Source organism: Carya illinoinensis, chromosome 7 (genome assembly GCF_018687715.1).
Source record: "Carya illinoinensis cultivar Pawnee chromosome 7, C.illinoinensisPawnee_v1, whole genome shotgun sequence".
In the NCBI taxonomy this organism is placed as follows: domain Eukaryota; kingdom Viridiplantae; phylum Streptophyta; class Magnoliopsida; order Fagales; family Juglandaceae; genus Carya; species Carya illinoinensis.
The window spans coordinates 3,624,653-3,641,391 of record NC_056758.1 but is presented as its reverse complement, the minus strand read 5'-3'; the positions used below and the strand labels follow the sequence as shown (position 1 = coordinate 3,641,391).

At 38.5% G+C, this 16,739-nt stretch overlaps 1 protein-coding gene and 1 pseudogene across 1 annotated transcript; both read right to left on the bottom strand.

The window, feature by feature from the left end:
* Positions 1-1,143: 1,143 nt before the first annotated feature.
* Positions 1,144-1,787, bottom strand: LOC122316666 (syntaxin-41-like). The gene is made up of 2 exons (XM_043133367.1): positions 1,696-1,787; positions 1,144-1,611 (listed from the first exon to the last, which is right to left on the bottom strand). Exons 1-2 carry the CDS (start codon positions 1,756-1,758, stop codon positions 1,327-1,329), a joined length of 348 nt encoding a protein of 115 aa, XP_042989301.1. The 5' UTR covers positions 1,759-1,787; the 3' UTR covers positions 1,144-1,326.
* Positions 1,788-1,871: 84 nt separating this feature from the next.
* Positions 1,872-3,696, bottom strand: LOC122315522 (annotated as a pseudogene).
* Between the last annotated feature and the right edge of the window lie 13,043 nt (positions 3,697-16,739).

Sequence of the window (16,739 nt, the reverse complement as noted above, 5' to 3'; positions counted from 1 at the left end):
TGCCTGTTTATTTTTTCCTTGCCTAAGCCTAATTTTGCAATCGCGTGAAGTGATTTGGCTTTTGCTGAAGGCACCTTCAGCATCAGAGAAGGCCTAAAAAAATTCAAGGCTTGAATGTGAGGGAAAAGTGACAGACATGATACTTGCAGTTACTGCAATTTAATCGTGACAAAATGGCAGGAACATTGAACAAGAAGTTTTCATTAAGGTTGTTTTGAACTATGGTAAACTGATGATGTCTGTATGTCTTGAAGCTTTTCAGAGGGGAATGAGATTATCCGAACCTCTAACTGTGGGGTTACAGGGATATATACACATTACATACACATTTACATACATGCAGGGATCTCTGAAACAGAATTTGAAAAAAAAAAATTGACATCTTTCTCTGCTTTCTTTGAGAGTCTTACTCAAGACCTCCCGCTTACTAAGCGGGTGCTCTAACCAACTGAGCAACGAAAGCAAGTTTTGTCAGTAATTTCTCACCTCTTTTTTTCTTTGATCTGATCGTTCAGAAGCTCTTAATCCATCGGTATAATTTCTGTATAATTTATTGCCTGGATATATGATCGATTAATGGCACGCACCTCTGATGTACCAGTTATCGTGTCCTCTACATGGTAAACTGTTGGAAGCGTCCAAAGTTGCAAGACATTTGGCTGTTGGAGGATATTCCCCCCAATGCTTCTCCTTAAATTACACACAATATTCTCTAAAAGAGAAACCGGATTTAACACATCTATATATGCAGTTGAGCTTTTTAATAATTATAATCGAAAGAGAGATCTAAATTGCAGAATTTCAAGTGAAATTCTGTTCTGGAGGGAAGCACAAGTTAAGAATTGTTATACATCAAGACCCCAAAAAATCGTTATTTCATTGAGAAAGTTGATGTATCCAATTGGCTGTATTCCACTTCATTGCATGAGAGGATAAAAATTCAATAGAAACAAATGAACAGTTTAATTTCCCTCTTAATAGAACCACTCCCCAGGTAGTCAGAATTAACGAACAATGGAACGTTTTGCAAACACCCTTGCAAAAGGAATAGATTTTTTTAGTAACAGCTCTATACATTTCCCGGGCATGTGGCCCCAACATAGCCCGCCCTCCCCACCCAAACTCCACTTTTCCCCTCCCCAAAAAATCAGGAAAATGGAAAATGAAACGAACAAATAAGTAGGTATTCTCTAAACAAGTATACCGGGGTGGTTCAAAAGCCGCACAATCTTCTGCTACGCATGGCCATTGGCATGTCTTGAGTATACCGAGTCACAGGGAAGGGTTGATTAGTAAGCAAAATCTGGAGATACCGTTGCCCAGAGATCACAAGAATATTTCCTTTAGGATTAGCGCAACCAACATGATGAAGCACATGATAATGAGCACTGTAGCACACCTCACCACCCCCCCATGTTTCCGTGTTCTCTCTGCCTGCAAGCCCAATGCATCCAAAATGAATTGATATACAAAACAAGAGGCTCGGAACAAATTCCATAAAAGGGGAAAAACAAGGAAGGAAGAGTGGACCTTCTGCAGCTGCTTTAACCCCTCCTCCACGGTGGTTGCCACATTTTGAATGTTGTAATCTATTCTGTCAACAATGGTGCCCTGTTTGAAGAGAGAAGCAAGATTAAAGACTCCAGATATGTGAGATAGTTGTGGACTTATACCAGAGAAAAGGCATCTCCCAACCTGGTCTATCACAAGTACTGACAAATCCTTCATAATCTGAACAAGCTCATTGACAGATTCCATAACCTACACAAGAAAATAAAGAAAAATGGAAGAACAAAAAGAGTTCAAATTAAATAAGAGAACTAGAATCAGGTCAATGTCAAGCTATACTGATAATAGTGCAGAAAAAATTTTCACTTGCCTGTTGGATCTCTCTCTCTTTCTGCTGTGAATGCCTCACTTTTTTTGAGCTTGGCCATCTGATGCTCATTAAACACCTGAAATTAAGCAACTATATCAGTGTTCATCTGACATAACAATTCACAGAAACCTCAACTGACTACTATCAAGTATCTATTTTAGCATGACTTTTTTGTTTTTTTTGGGAGAGGGGAGGGGGTGAAGGTGTTTCGGCACAACAAACATAGAGATGATTTCCAGAGAAAATTCTATGCTGTGCAAAGAAATACATACCATGTTGTCCATATTGTCATCTTCAATTTTAGATCTACTTCCATTTAGATTCATCTCTAAATCATCCCCATCTTGACCCTACACAAAATATATTTTTAAAAGATAGGCGTTTACAGTATTCTTGGGGTGTTGAAAAAAAAAAGATATCAGTTACAGATAATATTAAAAGAAATGTAACAGCATGATGCAACACTTCCATATTCCAAATTATGAGGCAATGAACTACATCAATCTGAAACTGCAATTTTGCCAAAGTCTTAACATAGTGCCAATTGACTAGTAGAAAAGAAAATTTGTTCAGAACCTCTTTTTTCTGCCTGAGGCGCTTCAAATAAGTTTACTGTTTCTTGCGAAGCTCCAGTGAAAGGTTTTGAAGATTAGTGGCAAGAGAGCGCTGTGGCAGAAAACTGCAAAAGTCAGCACAGTTCACCAGAATAGCCAACAATTTGAGAGGATAAAAGCTAACACACACACACACACACATATATATGTTAACATTTATTTCCAAGCCATACGCGGATGCAGGTATGGACTGGAGTCCAGAACAACTGACCACTAGCGTTGCAGGAGTTACCTCTCTCTCTCTCTCTCTCTCTCTCTCTCTCTCTCACCCCCTCCCATTGTCGTGGAGCGGGGAATCTAGTATAGGCAGGAGTCCAGAAACAAATGACCACAATTGTTTCAGGGACTTTCCCTGCCTGGGTGGACTCCAGGTAGAATTCAAAAGATGGCATTCTAGTTATTTCTTACTATGGTCTAGGAAGAGAAGGGGAAGAAAAAACAGACGCCCATAACCCTGCAATGATGATTGCCAAAACCACTCAACCTTGCCACATGATAAAGAGATGTGGGAGAGTTCAAGGTACTAGAGATCCTTAAGATTAAAACAAAAGAATTGAAAATATTAATGAATGTGTAGCCTTTGAGGCTAACGAACCAAAGGAAGGATGAGAGAGAGAGAGAGATTGTAGTGAATTAGTGAAGCACCAAATTGATGAGACATGCAATCAAATCAAGATCCATGGCGCGTTCCAGCGTAAGAAAAAAAACAACTGGGGAAACCCTCTTGCGCAAAAACCAAGATATTAGAGTAAATTAACAAAGTTATGCAAGCAGTCGTAAGTAAAGCACTCCTGCAGATCATACCTGCACGTTCTTTCTAACATTTGAATCTTCAGAAGGCCCAGCAGCTGAAAGTCTCTGTAGTTTCTTCTCTGATCTCTTTATCAGACCGGTGATCTCTTGTGAAAGAGATTCAATCAAATGTTGATCTTCTTTACCATCTCCAAATGAAGGCATTAAAGCCTTTGCATGAGCCTTGGCTAACTCAGCCATTTCAGTTCGTACACGCTGTACATTTGCCGCTATTTCTTCAGAAACTTCCACCCAAGCTGGAGGTAGATCGACCCAGTAAGTGCGCCCTTACTGCAGCCAAAACAGAATGACTTGCCAACTACATGCCAGAAGAAGGAAGATGTAAAGCAGTAAAAGCTTTGACAAAAATAAAAAGGCCCAAATATGAAGAAAAACTAAACAGGAACCTAGTTGCACTGTAATAACACTATCACATCACTTTGGACAGCCTTTGGATCTACCACAGCATTCCCTTGGTCTAACACCACCGTCCAGATGACCAATCTGACTGCTTACTCGAACTATCCTTCGCCTTTCATTTCGCATAATTAAGCTTCAACTTCTGAATGAGTCAGGTCTATTTTTTCCATCACAATATTGAGAAGCAAGCCTAATCTACTTGTGGCCACTACAAAATCTACCAAAAACCTTCAAGAACCCCACCCAAATGAGGTCCCATCACAGACATAATTGGGACCAAAACCAAACACGGAGAAACTGTATCCACTGCCCTCTCCCTTACAGCCATCTACATAGACCTAAAAGCTTGCAATTCTCCGAACTCATTCCAACTCATTTCCAAAAGCTTCAAATTGTGTTATTTTCTATTTCCAGAAAATGCAAGTGAAACTAGACAGTACAGGGAAGACCGGTCCAGGATGCACATTCTGTGCGCAGCCAACTCCAACCGGCTTCAAGGCTAGCAATCTTCTTTTCATTCAATAAACGGTTTAGTTGCATTCATCACTTCTTACAAAATTTTAGCTTATGTTATGAAGACGTAAGAGTTTCAAAAGGTACATTTTATAAGGAATAGCATCACAATCAGCAAAGTGAATCACGAGATATCTTTAAGTATCAAGCCTAGAATCAAGTCAGATTAGTTCAAGGCTGTCAAGCATATTTTTCTCATTTATTGTAATATTTTCTTGATTGCTTTCCTTGTGTACGTATAGTTTCCTTGTATAGCTTTCCTCGTATGTATAGTTTCCTTGTATAGGACAGCTTGTAAAGCATCTATATATATATGAATAATATACATCCTCTCTATCTCAACACGTGAGATAGTTTCATCTTAATATTTCTTTATGGTATCAGAACTAAAACGTGTTGATAGAGAGTGGTGTGTTTTTTTTTTTTTCCTGTTTTGTTTCAGAAATGACTTCATCCTCATCCGTGCCTCTAATATAGATATGATCCTTGAGAGTTATGATCTCCAAGGCTTCATCACGGGTGAAATTTCTGCACCTCCAGAAATAATTTTTGCTGAATCCTCCATCTCTTAGCCTAATCCACTCTATCAGAAGTGGAGAAGGTCTGAGAGGTTGGTCAAAGGTTGGCTAACAGCAACTCTTTTAGAAGAGGTTCTAGGTATTGTTATAGGTTTAAAAGCTGCCTTTGAAGTCTGGAATGCTCTTGTTCATACACTTGCAAGAGTATCTTCAGATCGAGGTCTTACTCTTAAGCAAAGACTCACTTCAATCACCAAAGGATCTAATTCCTTAAGTGATTATTTGAGAAAATTCAAGACCATTTGTGATAAGCTTGCAGCTATTGGCAAGCCAGTTTTTTATCACAAAAAGTTTTGGTGACTCCTCAATGGTCTTGGCAAGGAATTTGAGGTCTTCACAGCCACAATGATGAGGCCTCCTGTCCCTTCATACTCTGAGGTAGTAACATTACTTGAAAGTTATTCTGACAGGTACATACTTGATGCCCCTCCTGCATCAATGGTGTTCTATGGACAAAAGTCTTACAAGAGCAAGAAACAAAATGGTACTTTCACTTCCAAGGGATGAGATTTTGTTCAAGGAAATTCAATTGGGTCCAAAGCATCAAATCAAGGCCAAACTTCAAACAATAACTCTAGCGGTTCAAGCAATAGCAAACCTGCACAAAGAGAAGAAATTGTCTGTCAAATCTATCATAAAAGAAATCACATAGCCTTGAAGTGCTTTGGTAGGTTTAATAACTCTTTTACACATGACAATCTTCCTAAAATTTTTGCAGCAGTGAAGTTGGAAGAACCAGCAGAAGCTTCTAGGCATCCAGACACTGGAGCCACTGATCATATGACAGCAAATCAAGGTACTCTTCAATCTATAACTCCATATACTAGTAATGATGGAATGATGGTTGGAAATGGAAAAATCTTGCCTATTACTCATACTGGTTAGGTTATGCTTGGTTCTGCTCAGTCTAAAATTCACTCAAACAATGTTCTTGTGGCACCTGACATCAAGAAAGATTTGCTTTCAGTTAGTAGGCTAACATCAGACTATCCTTTAAAGTTTGAGTTTGATAGTAATAGTTTTGTGATAAAGGACAAGATGACATAGAGAATAGTGGCCATAGGGAGGAACCAGAAAGGCCTATATGTTTTTAATACTGCAGCATGGACTTCTACAGAAAAACATAACTACTTTCCCTCAGGATTTCGAACAGCAAATAAAGAGAGCTGGCACTTGAGGCTGGGACACCCAAACATCACAGTTCTTGATTATCTTTGTAATAATAAGCTTATTTCCTTTGATTCTAAACAAAATTCCATGGGAGTTTGTATGAGTTGTCAAATGGGAAAAGTTACAAAATTGCCTTTTTTTCCTAGAGCACAAACTGTCACTGCTCATTTCTCAAAGATACACTGTGATTTATGGGAACCAGCTCCCACTCATTCTAGGGAAAAATTCAGATTTTATGCTATTTTCATTGATGAGGCAACCAACTTTTTGTGGTTAATTCCCTTAAAGCATAAATTTGACCTGTGTCAAGCTTTTATTCAGTTTCAAAAATTTGTTACTTGTCAATTTAATGCCAAAATACAAGTGTTTCAAAGTGATGAAGGTGACGAGTTTAATGAAAAAAACCTTATTACTTATTTTCAAAACCATGGTATTCTCCACCAATCTGCCTGTCCAAAAACACCAAAGCAAAATGGAAAATCTGAAAGGAAACATAAAAGCATCACAAATCTGGGCCTAACATTGATGTTTCATGCTAAACTTCCAAATATATTCTGGTTAGATTGTTTCTCCACTGTTGTATTTCTTCTAAATAGGCTACCTTCTTCTGTGCTTAACATGTATTCTCCTTTCTTTAGACTCCATAATAAGCATCTAGATTCTACAACTCTAAGGGTACTTGGTTCTAGATGTTTTCCCTATATTGGAGACTATAGATCTAATAAATTAGAACCCAAGTCCTTGCCATGTGTTTTTATTGGATCTAGTACTAAGCATAAGGGTACAAGTGCCTCTATCCCTCTACTAGTAGGATCTATATTTCAAGACATGTTGTCTTCAATGAGTCTGTCTTGCCATACACACAACCTACTCAACTATATACCTCTTCTCCTGTTGAAGGAGATTTTCAAGTTTTGAGGAATGTCACAATAACAGTCAATCACCACCTTCTACATTTGCACCCCCTACTGCAAGTTCTCCTCAAACTGATGTTGAACATTCTCCCTCAAGTCAGCAAGTCTCCAATAACTCACCAACTTTATCTCACAATGTTTCTCAACCAGGTTCCTCATTACAGAATTTTGTTGCTGAACCAGTGTTACACGTCCTACCATTGCAACATTAGATGCAAACTAAGGCCAGAAGTGGTATTCATAAACCCAATCCAAGATATGCAAATTTGCATAATTTGGTCCAAATACCAGCATAGCCAAAAACCATCAAATCAGCAATGAATCACCCTAGATGGTCAGCTGCAATGGAGGAAGAATTAAGAGCCCTCCTTGTTGCCAACAACACTTGGGAATTAGTTCCAAGAACACTTGGGATGAATGTCATTGGATGTAAGTGGGTGTACAAGGCCAAACTCAAAGCATACAACACAATGGAAAGGCTCAAAGCTTGGCTGGTGGCAAAGGGGTTCAGTCAAGTGGATGGTGTAGATTTTTCAGAAACCTTCTCTCCTGTTGTAAGGCCAGCTACTATTAGAGTTATTCTTACAATTGCTACAGTTAAACATTGGCCACTTCATGAACTATATGTTAAGAATGCCTTCCTACATGCTATCTTAACAAACTTGTTTTTATACACCAGCCTCCAGGATATATCAATAAGGATAATCTAATGCATGTATGCAAATTACAGAGAGGTTAAGTGATTAAATAGGCCCCTAGAGCATGTTTTGACAGGTTAAGTGATTACCTCCTTCAACCTGGTTTTTACTCGAGTGTAGCAGATTTAATTTTATTTGTTTCACACTCAGAACATGGGGTACTAATCCTACTACTCTATGTAGATGATATGGTGGTGATAGGTAACAACCCACAAAGAATTCAGTGGTTAATCATACAGCTTAGTAATCAGTTCTCGATTAAAGACCTAGGTTCCTTAATCATTTTCTAGGCATTGAGGTTCAAAAATGTGGTTATAATCTATTTCTATCACAGCATAGGTACATTGTGGACCTTTTCACTCGAGCTAGCATGCATGAGAGCAAGCCATTGTCAACTCCAATGCCAACAAAAGTACAACAGACATATGATTTTCAGGAGTTATTTATTGATGTCAAAACCTATCGAAGTCTTGTGGGAGGCTTGCAGTACCTCACTTTTACAAGACCTGATATCTCCTACAATGTGAACTATGTTTGCCAGTTTATGCAAGCTCCAACAATGACTTATTTTCAGCTTGTCAAAAGAATCTTAAGATATCTACAAGGTACTGCAACTCTTGGTATCAGAATTCTGTCCAATAGCTCCCTTGATTTATCTGATTTTTCAGATGTAGATTGGGTTGGTTGCTCAACTACATGAAGGTCTAGAACAGGTTTTTTCACCTTTCTTGGAGGTAATTGTATATCTTGGAGTGCAAAGAAATAACCTATAGTGTCAAGATCTAGTGCAGAAGTTGAATGCAGGGCCATGGCCTCTACTACAACAGAATTAACATGGTTGTTCCTCATTCTCAAAGATCTTCGTGTTCCTTTAACCAAAGTTCCATCACTGCATTGTGACAACCTAAGTGCCCTGTACATGACAATTAATCTTGTTCTACATGCTTGAGCCAATCATATAGAGCTTGATTATTATTATGTCAGAGAAAGAGTAGCTCTCGGATCACTTGAAACAAAATTTATTCCCTCCACTAATCAGTTTGCTGATCTTCACCAAGCCTCTTCTTAAACCACAATTTAAGCAGTTGCGACACAAACTTGGACTATGCTGTCTACCACAGCCAAGTTTGAGGGGGAATATAAGGAATAACATCACAAATCAACAAAGTGAAGCATGAGATATCTCCAAATATCAAGCCTAGAATCAAGTCAGATTAGTTCAAGGCTGTCAAGTATATTTTTCTCCTTCATTGTAGTATTTTCTTAATTGCTTTCCTTGTGTATAGTTTCCTTGTATAGCTTTCCTTGTATAGGACAACTTGTAAAGCATCTATATATATATGAATAATATACATCCTCTCTATCTCAACATGTGAGATAGTTTCATCTCAATATTTCTTTACATTTGACATCAAGGCAAAGACTAGAAGTCTGCAATGGGTTGTAAACCAAAAATTATGAACTCCAAAAGATTTTCAAATGATAGTCCATAATATATTAGAAGTTCAGTTTTTTCTTTTTATAACATAGATTGCATTCCTTCAGATAAATTGGTATCTACTCCAAAGAATGATAGAAATAATTTAACAAATTTAAATTCTCTGTCGTGATATCAAATTTTGTTGAAGCTCATCTTAATTACACTAAATAGATGTCTTATTAGTCTCAGTTGATTGAGAACTTCATTTTTATCATTTCCTAAAAAATGGAAAATGGAGAAGACTTTGAATTGGACGTTTTATTTCTCTACTATAGACCACTTTTCTCAACTGCACAAGGGGGGAGGGGGGGGGGGGGGAGAGAGAGAGAGAGATAGAGCGACCTCGAATTACCGGGGTCCCTAGTGCTGAGCGGAGCATACGAACAATTCAGATTGAGAAGCGAGGTGTTGACAAACTCGATCACCAGACCTCCCGTGGAGCTCGTAGATGAATACACCGGCGGAGAACTGGAAGGAAGCTTGACGCTCTTCAACGCATCCCTGTACCTTCTGAAAATAAGAGTTTGGTTCCTCGTCTCCATGGAGAGTTTGGGATTCAGATCCAAAATTCAAAGGCATGGATCTGAGGAGGCTAAAACTAAGGGAGGTTTGGTCATGGCGGAGCCAGAAAGTGAAGGAAATAGAGAGAAAATGGTGGTAAAATGGAGATGGATGGTAGGCGAATTGGCAAGACAAGGCGGGAGGTTACATGAGCTGTGAGATGGGGGAAGGAAGAACAAAGAGGTGATTGTCACATGCCCCGCAGAGTTGGAAACAATGGAGTGGAGGTTTTGGAGAGACTGACAAATTACGAGGGGTTACGTTTGGTCCAAATGGGAAAGCCTCCGCTATGAGCACTTAGAGGTGTCTCTTTTGTTTCGCAGATGAGATAAAATGACTTGAGATAAAAATTAAAAATTAAATAAAATATTATTAGATTAGATTTTTTAACATTATTTTTATTTTGAAATTTGAAAAAAATTAAATTGTTTATTTTATTTTGTGTAAAAATTATAATGATTAGATGAGATGAGATGAAAATTTTTATAAAAATGAAAGGTCAGTGCTCTTGCCATCGAACGTGAATGTTGTGGGATACTAACTTTCTTTCTCTTTAGAGTTTAATTATTAAGAAAATCTATTTGCAATTTTTTTTATTGATACATAAAGCACATTACTACCTTAAAAATTTACACATTTTCCTTTTATTTTTCAAGAAATATTACTTTTTTATGATTGTTATAAGTTCCACGCACCATGCAGTCGAGGATGGTTGTAGAATTAAATTATGGACTAACCTACGGTGTGGAGATTGGATACTTAAGGAAACCTATTTGACTATATACAGCATTGCACGAAGACATGAGGCTTCAGTTGCAAAGCTCATGGATCTATCTAGTGACTCTCCTCAATGAAATATCATTTTCCTAAAAACTGGCGGGCTTGATGGAGAAATTGACATATCTACAAATTTCTTCAATCTTGTATATGATTGTAGAGTGAATGGAGAAGCTGATAAAATGGTCACTTTCAAAAAGGGAAGATTTATTATATGGTTGTACTATAAATTTGTTATGACACATTCTTCAAGTACATGGAAGAACATATCGAGGTAGGTTTAGATAGTGAGTTGAGATAAGATAAGTTGAAATAAAAGTTGAATAAAATATTATTAGAATATTATTTTTTAATATTATTATTATTTTAGAATTTAAAAAAGTTGAATTATTTATTGTATTTTGTGTAAGAATTTAAAAAAATTATAATGATTAAATAAAATGAGATGTAATGCTTTTTGTGTCCAAACCTAGCCTTAGGGCCTCCTAAACATTTATTCTTTTGTATGGATAACTTTATTAGGGAAGATTTTCATTTTAGATAATCTAAGGAAATGTTGAATCACTGTGTTGGATTGTTGTTATATGTGTAAGAAAAGTGGGGAGTTTGTGGATGACTTATTATTAATTGCATTATGATGTAGCGGTGAGCTTATGGAATTATATAAATATTAATATAGAATAAAAAAAGAGATAACTTAAAAATGCATATAAAAATATACATAAAAGTTTAATCATGCTAATTTGACTCGATGCTCTTTGAATAAATAAAATGTGTAAATTATCGTACTAAATATTTGAGTGACTATTTCTCAATTTAAATTACTATATAATTTATAAAGATGTTATCCTCTATTTTGTTCCGAAGTTGTCTTAATAAGGTTTAAAATTGAAAAGATACAAGGTTGGTTTGGATATCTAAATCTAAACTATCTCATTTCATCTCATCTCATATAATCATTACAACTTTCACAAATTTCTATACAAAATATAATAAACAATATAACTTTTACAAATCTCAAACAAAACTAATATTAAAAAATTATATTATAATAATATTTTATTCAGTTTTTAACAAAATATCTACCTCATCTCATCTACATAAGTAAACGAGTCCTTGTAATTATCATTAAAATGGAAGAGTCTAGACAAGCTAAGTTACTTTGTCAATTGAATATATAATAAACTTTTGACTTTTGAATTCATGTCACCAATACTCAACATAAGTCACAAATTGTGTACATGTTTTATGCCATTTTCACTTCTTATTGATAATGGATTACACTGTCATCACATTTACAAATTGGCATCACTCTTATATATATAATATATGATCCCAACAACTTTTTCTCAACCTTTGATGAATAAGTTCTTTATGTGCTTGATCAGATTAAAATATTCCTAGCATTTAAAACGTGTTGAGATTTTGTTGTAAACTGTTGAAAGCCACCCAAGTGGCATGAGTTGCACATGCACCGTAAGGTGCATTGTTTTTGGTAGGCACCGTTCAGTGCTTTGTTTTTGTTAGGCACCCATCCCATAATTTTAGCAGAAATTTGCTGCACTGTATTCAGTAGTTGAGGAGAACTCCTCCTATAAATAGGAGAGTTCTAATCTGCAGAGAAGGCAGTGGAGAGGAGAGAAAAGAAAGAGAAAGAGGGACGTGAGAGAATTGAGAATTTGTAGATTTTCATAAATCTTGTACAAATTCTATAAAAGAGGCTCCAGTGGACGTAAGCAATTTGCTGAACCACTTTAAAATTGTTTTGTGTGATTTTCGGACAGGTTAGAGGCACAACAATTGGTATCAGAGCTCTGGTTCGAACTGTCCAAAAATTCAAGTTGCTCAAAATCAATTTTTGACAACTCCAGGGTGTTCCTCGCGTTGAGACGAATCCGTTGCCGCAAACGGCATCAAAAACGGAGGTCGGACGAGCCCACACGCGCCCCTAGAAGGTCAGCGCGTGTATCTGCTGTCATCCACGCGCCCCCACGCGCATCGGAGGAAGAAGACGACTGAGCCACAAGCGCCCCCATGCGCCCTACAGAGGTTCGGCGCGTGTACTCCACGCGCCTCACTCTTCCCCACGCGCAGAAGGTACTGTAGCGCATGTATTACACGCGCCTACTCGCTGCCCACGCGCACTGTGCAGCGCGTGTATCCCACGCGCCAGACAGATCAGAACCGTCCGTTTTTCAGATCCAATTTCAGCTTGATCTAAGCCATTCGGAGTCCGATTTCAACAATCAAATAGTGCTTTCCTACTATTTGGATTGTTTCGGACTCATCCGTACGGTTAGAATTTTGAAATTTTGAGTCTAAATTTTTTAAATTCAAATGGAAGGATCTGGAAGAGACAGGAGCTCTGAACATGCCAGTAGCTCGGGACGTCGGTCCACTGTGTCAAATGCCAAGTTTGAAGTTGAAAAGTTCGATGGAACAAGTAACTTCGGCATGTGGCAGTGTGAAGTCATGGACGTGTTAATCCAACAAGAGTTGGATATTGCGTTGGGAGGAAAGCCAGATGATATGACTGATCAGGGTTGGAAGAAGCTTAATACTCAAGCTTGTAGTACAATCCGATTATGCCTTACCAAAGAACAAAAGTATTTTGTCATGAGAGAAACAAATGCTAAGGTACTTTTGCAGAAATTGGAGGATAAGTTCATGAAAAAGAGCATTGAGAGCCGTTTGCACTTGAAGAAGAAGCTCTTCAGATTCCAATTTCATGAAGGTATTTCTATGTCTGAACATCTGAATAGTTACAACCAAATTCTTGCTGATTTGTTAAACTTAGATGTTGAAATCGAAGATGAAGATAAAGCTTTACTTTTGTTAAATTCCTTGCCCGATACATATGAGCATTTAATTACTACTCTACTGTATGGGAAGGAAAGTATTAGTTTTGACGATGTATCCAGTTCTTTAATTAGTAATGAGTACTGGAAAAAGGATAAGCAGGTACATCAAGATACATCAAGTGAAGCTTTAACAGCAAGAGGGAGACCACAGTCAAGGTATCCCAGAAAGAAGAACGGTTTTCATTCGAAAACCCGAGCCACATCACGTGGTTCATCAGTCGGCAGAAAACTCGCCAGAGACGAGTGTTCCTTTTGTCACAACAAAGGACACTGGAGGAAGGATTGTCCAAACCGGAAGGGACAACAGCAGAATCAACCCTCTACAGCCAATGTCGTGGACAAAGATGATGATTCGGATTTTTCCTTGATAAGTTCATTATCCATTTGTCATTCCGATGAATGGATTATGGATTCCGGATGTACCTATCATATGTGTCCCAATCGGAACTGGTTTACTGACTTCACAAAGATCGAGGATGAAGCAGTACTTATGGGCAATGACAGTGCCTGTAAGACACAGGGAATATGTAGCATTCGGTTAAAGCTGCACGATGGCAACATCAAGACTCTAACAGAAGTTCGGTATGTTCCGGACTTGCGAAAGAATCTCATCTCACTGGTATCTCTGGATTCAAAGGGATTCAGAATCGCCATTGAAGACGGAACTCTCAAAGTACTAATGGGAGTTCAGGTGGCAATGAAGGGGTTAAGGCGAGGAAACTTATACTTCTTGCAGGGAAGTACTGTTGATGGAAGAGCTTCCACAGGCTGTGAGAAGCTAGATGAGACTGATGCCGACACCACCAGTCTTTGGCATATGCGTATGGGACACGCAGGAGAAAAAGCTTTGCAAACACTGGTGAAGCAAGGCTTACTCAAAGGTGCCAAGACTGGTAAACTATCTTTCTGTGAGCACTGTGTATTGGGGAAGCAGAGGCGGATCAAGTTTGGAACCGCAGTACACAATACACAGGGAATTCTTGACTATGTGCACTCCGATGTTTGGGGACCTACCCAAAATGCATCTTTGGGAGGTAAACATTGGTTTGTAACTTTTGTTGATGATTATTCTCGTCGTGTGTGGGTGTATACGATGAAGAATAAAGATGAAGTGCTGAAAATCTTCTTTGATTGGAAGAAAATGGTTGAGACTCAGACCGGCAGGAAGATCAAGCGGCTCAGATCTGATAATGGAGGTGAGTACACTTCAGACCCCTTCATGGAAGTATGCCGGAGAGAGGGAATTGTCAGACACTTCACGGTACGAGGTACACCGCAGCAGAATGGTGTGGCAGAACGAATGAATCGTACTTTATTAGAGAAAGTGCGATGTATGTTGCTGAATGCTGGACTCAGTAAGAAATTTTGGGCTGAAGCTGTGACATATGCCTGCCACCTCATCAACCGACTACCCGCAGCTGCCAATGATGGGAAGACACCCATTGAAATGTGGAGAGGTAAACATGTTACTGATTATGACTTTTTACATATTTTCGGATGTCGTGCTTACTATCATGCTAAAGAAAGTAAGCTTGATCCTAGAGTCAAGAAAGTAAAATTCTTGGACTTTAGTATCGGTGTAAAAGGGTATAGACTCTGGTGCATAGAGTCCAAAAAGGTAATCATCAGTAGAGATGTTACATTCAACGAATCTGAGATGCTTAAGTCACATAAGCATAAAGATTCCAATGAAGGCATCAGTGATGGAGAAACATCAGATGATTCGCAGAATGTGGAGTTTATTACTTCAAAGAAGCATGGACAAGATGAGACTGATAATCCAGTCACAGTACCTCCATGTCAACCCGAATCAATAGCAACCAACAGACCGAGACGAGAGAAACGTGTACCAACACGTTATGCAGACTATGTGACATATGCATTACCAGCTGAAGGGGGTGAGATTCCAACCACTTACAGAGAAGCCGTACAGTCCAATGAACAAGTTGAATGGACAAAGGCGATGAATGAAGAGATGCATTCTCTTCACCAGAACCAGACTTGGGAGCTTGTGCCACTTCCAAAAGGAAAGAAGGTAATTGGCTGTAAGTGGATCTTCAATCAGAAAGATGATCAAGCTGCTAAAAATGGAATGCGATACAAAGCTAGGTTGGTAGCCAAGGGCTACGCTCAGACAGAGAGAATTGACTACAGTGAAGTATTCTCTCCTGTTGTGAAGCATTCATCCATTCGGATATTACTAGCTTTGGTTGCACAATATGATCTTGAGTTAGCACAGCTTGATGTGAAGACAGCTTTCTTACATGGTGATCTGGAAGAGGAGATTTATTTGTCTCAACCAGAAGGATTCAAAGAAGCTGGCAAAGAAAATTGGGTATGCAGTCTGAAAAAGTCTCTCTATGGCTTGAAGCAGTCACCTCGGCAATGGTATAAGCGGTTTGACCGCTTTATGATGGATCTGAAATACACTCGTTGCCAATACGATCATTGTGTATATTTCAGAAAACTTGCAGATGGATCTTTCATTTATTTGCTTTTATATGTAGATGATATGTTAATTGCATGTAAAAGTAAAGGGGAGATAGATCGTTTAAAAACTCAGTTAAGTAATGAGTTTGAAATGAAAGATCTGGGAGAAGCACGAAGAATACTGGGGATGGAGATCAGCAGAGATAGGGTGAAAGGTACAGTTCACCTTACTCAGAAGCAGTATCTGAAGAGAATACTGCAACGATTCAACATCGACTCGAAGACGAAGCCGGTGAGTACTCCTATGGCCTCATATTTCAAGCTCAGTGCATTGCAGTCTCCTAAAACTGATGAAGAGCGGGACTACATGAGGAATGTCCCGTATGCAAGTATTGTTGGAAGCTTAATATATGCCATGGTGTGTACATGACCTGATATCTCCCAGGCCGTTAGCTTAGTTAGTCGCTATATGCATAATCCTGGAAATGTTCATTGGCATGCGGCTAAGTAGATTCTACAGTATATTGCTGCGACCGTAGATGTTGGTTTGAGGTTCGAGAAGAGTGAAGATAGTCTAGTAACTGGATATGTTGACTCAGACTATGCAGGTGATCTTGACAAACGCCGATCGACAACTGGTTATGTGTTCACTATGGCTGGAGGACCAGTTAGTTGACGATCAACTTTGCAGTCAACAATTGCACTATCATCAACTGAGGCTGAATACATGGCTGTAACTGAAGCTGTGAAAGAAGCCATTTGGTTACAGGGACTGGTAACAGATTTGGGCTTTGAGCAGCAAGAGGTTACCGTTTACTGTGACAGTCAAAGTGCAATCCATTTGGCCAAGAATCAGGTTTATCACTCTCGAACAAAACATATAGATGTCCGATTTCACTTTGTACGTGAAATATTAGAAGAAGATGACATCAAACTTCAGAAGATTAGCACTGAAGATAATCCAGCAGATATGTTGACGAAGGTCGTCACAGGAATCAAGTTCCAACACTGTTTGGACTTGATCAGTATTGTACACTGCTGAGCACCCTTGG

Excerpts from the sequence above, each read along its gene's own strand:
- LOC122316666 (XM_043133367.1), bottom strand. The coding sequence starts at position 1,758 with ATGGAATCTGTCAATGAGCTTGTTCAGATTATGAAGGATTTGTCAGTA. Across the intron at positions 1,612-1,695 it reads CAGTACTTGTGATAGACCAG|GGCACCATTGTTGACAGAAT; the intron begins GTTGGGAGATGC and ends CTCTTCAAACAG.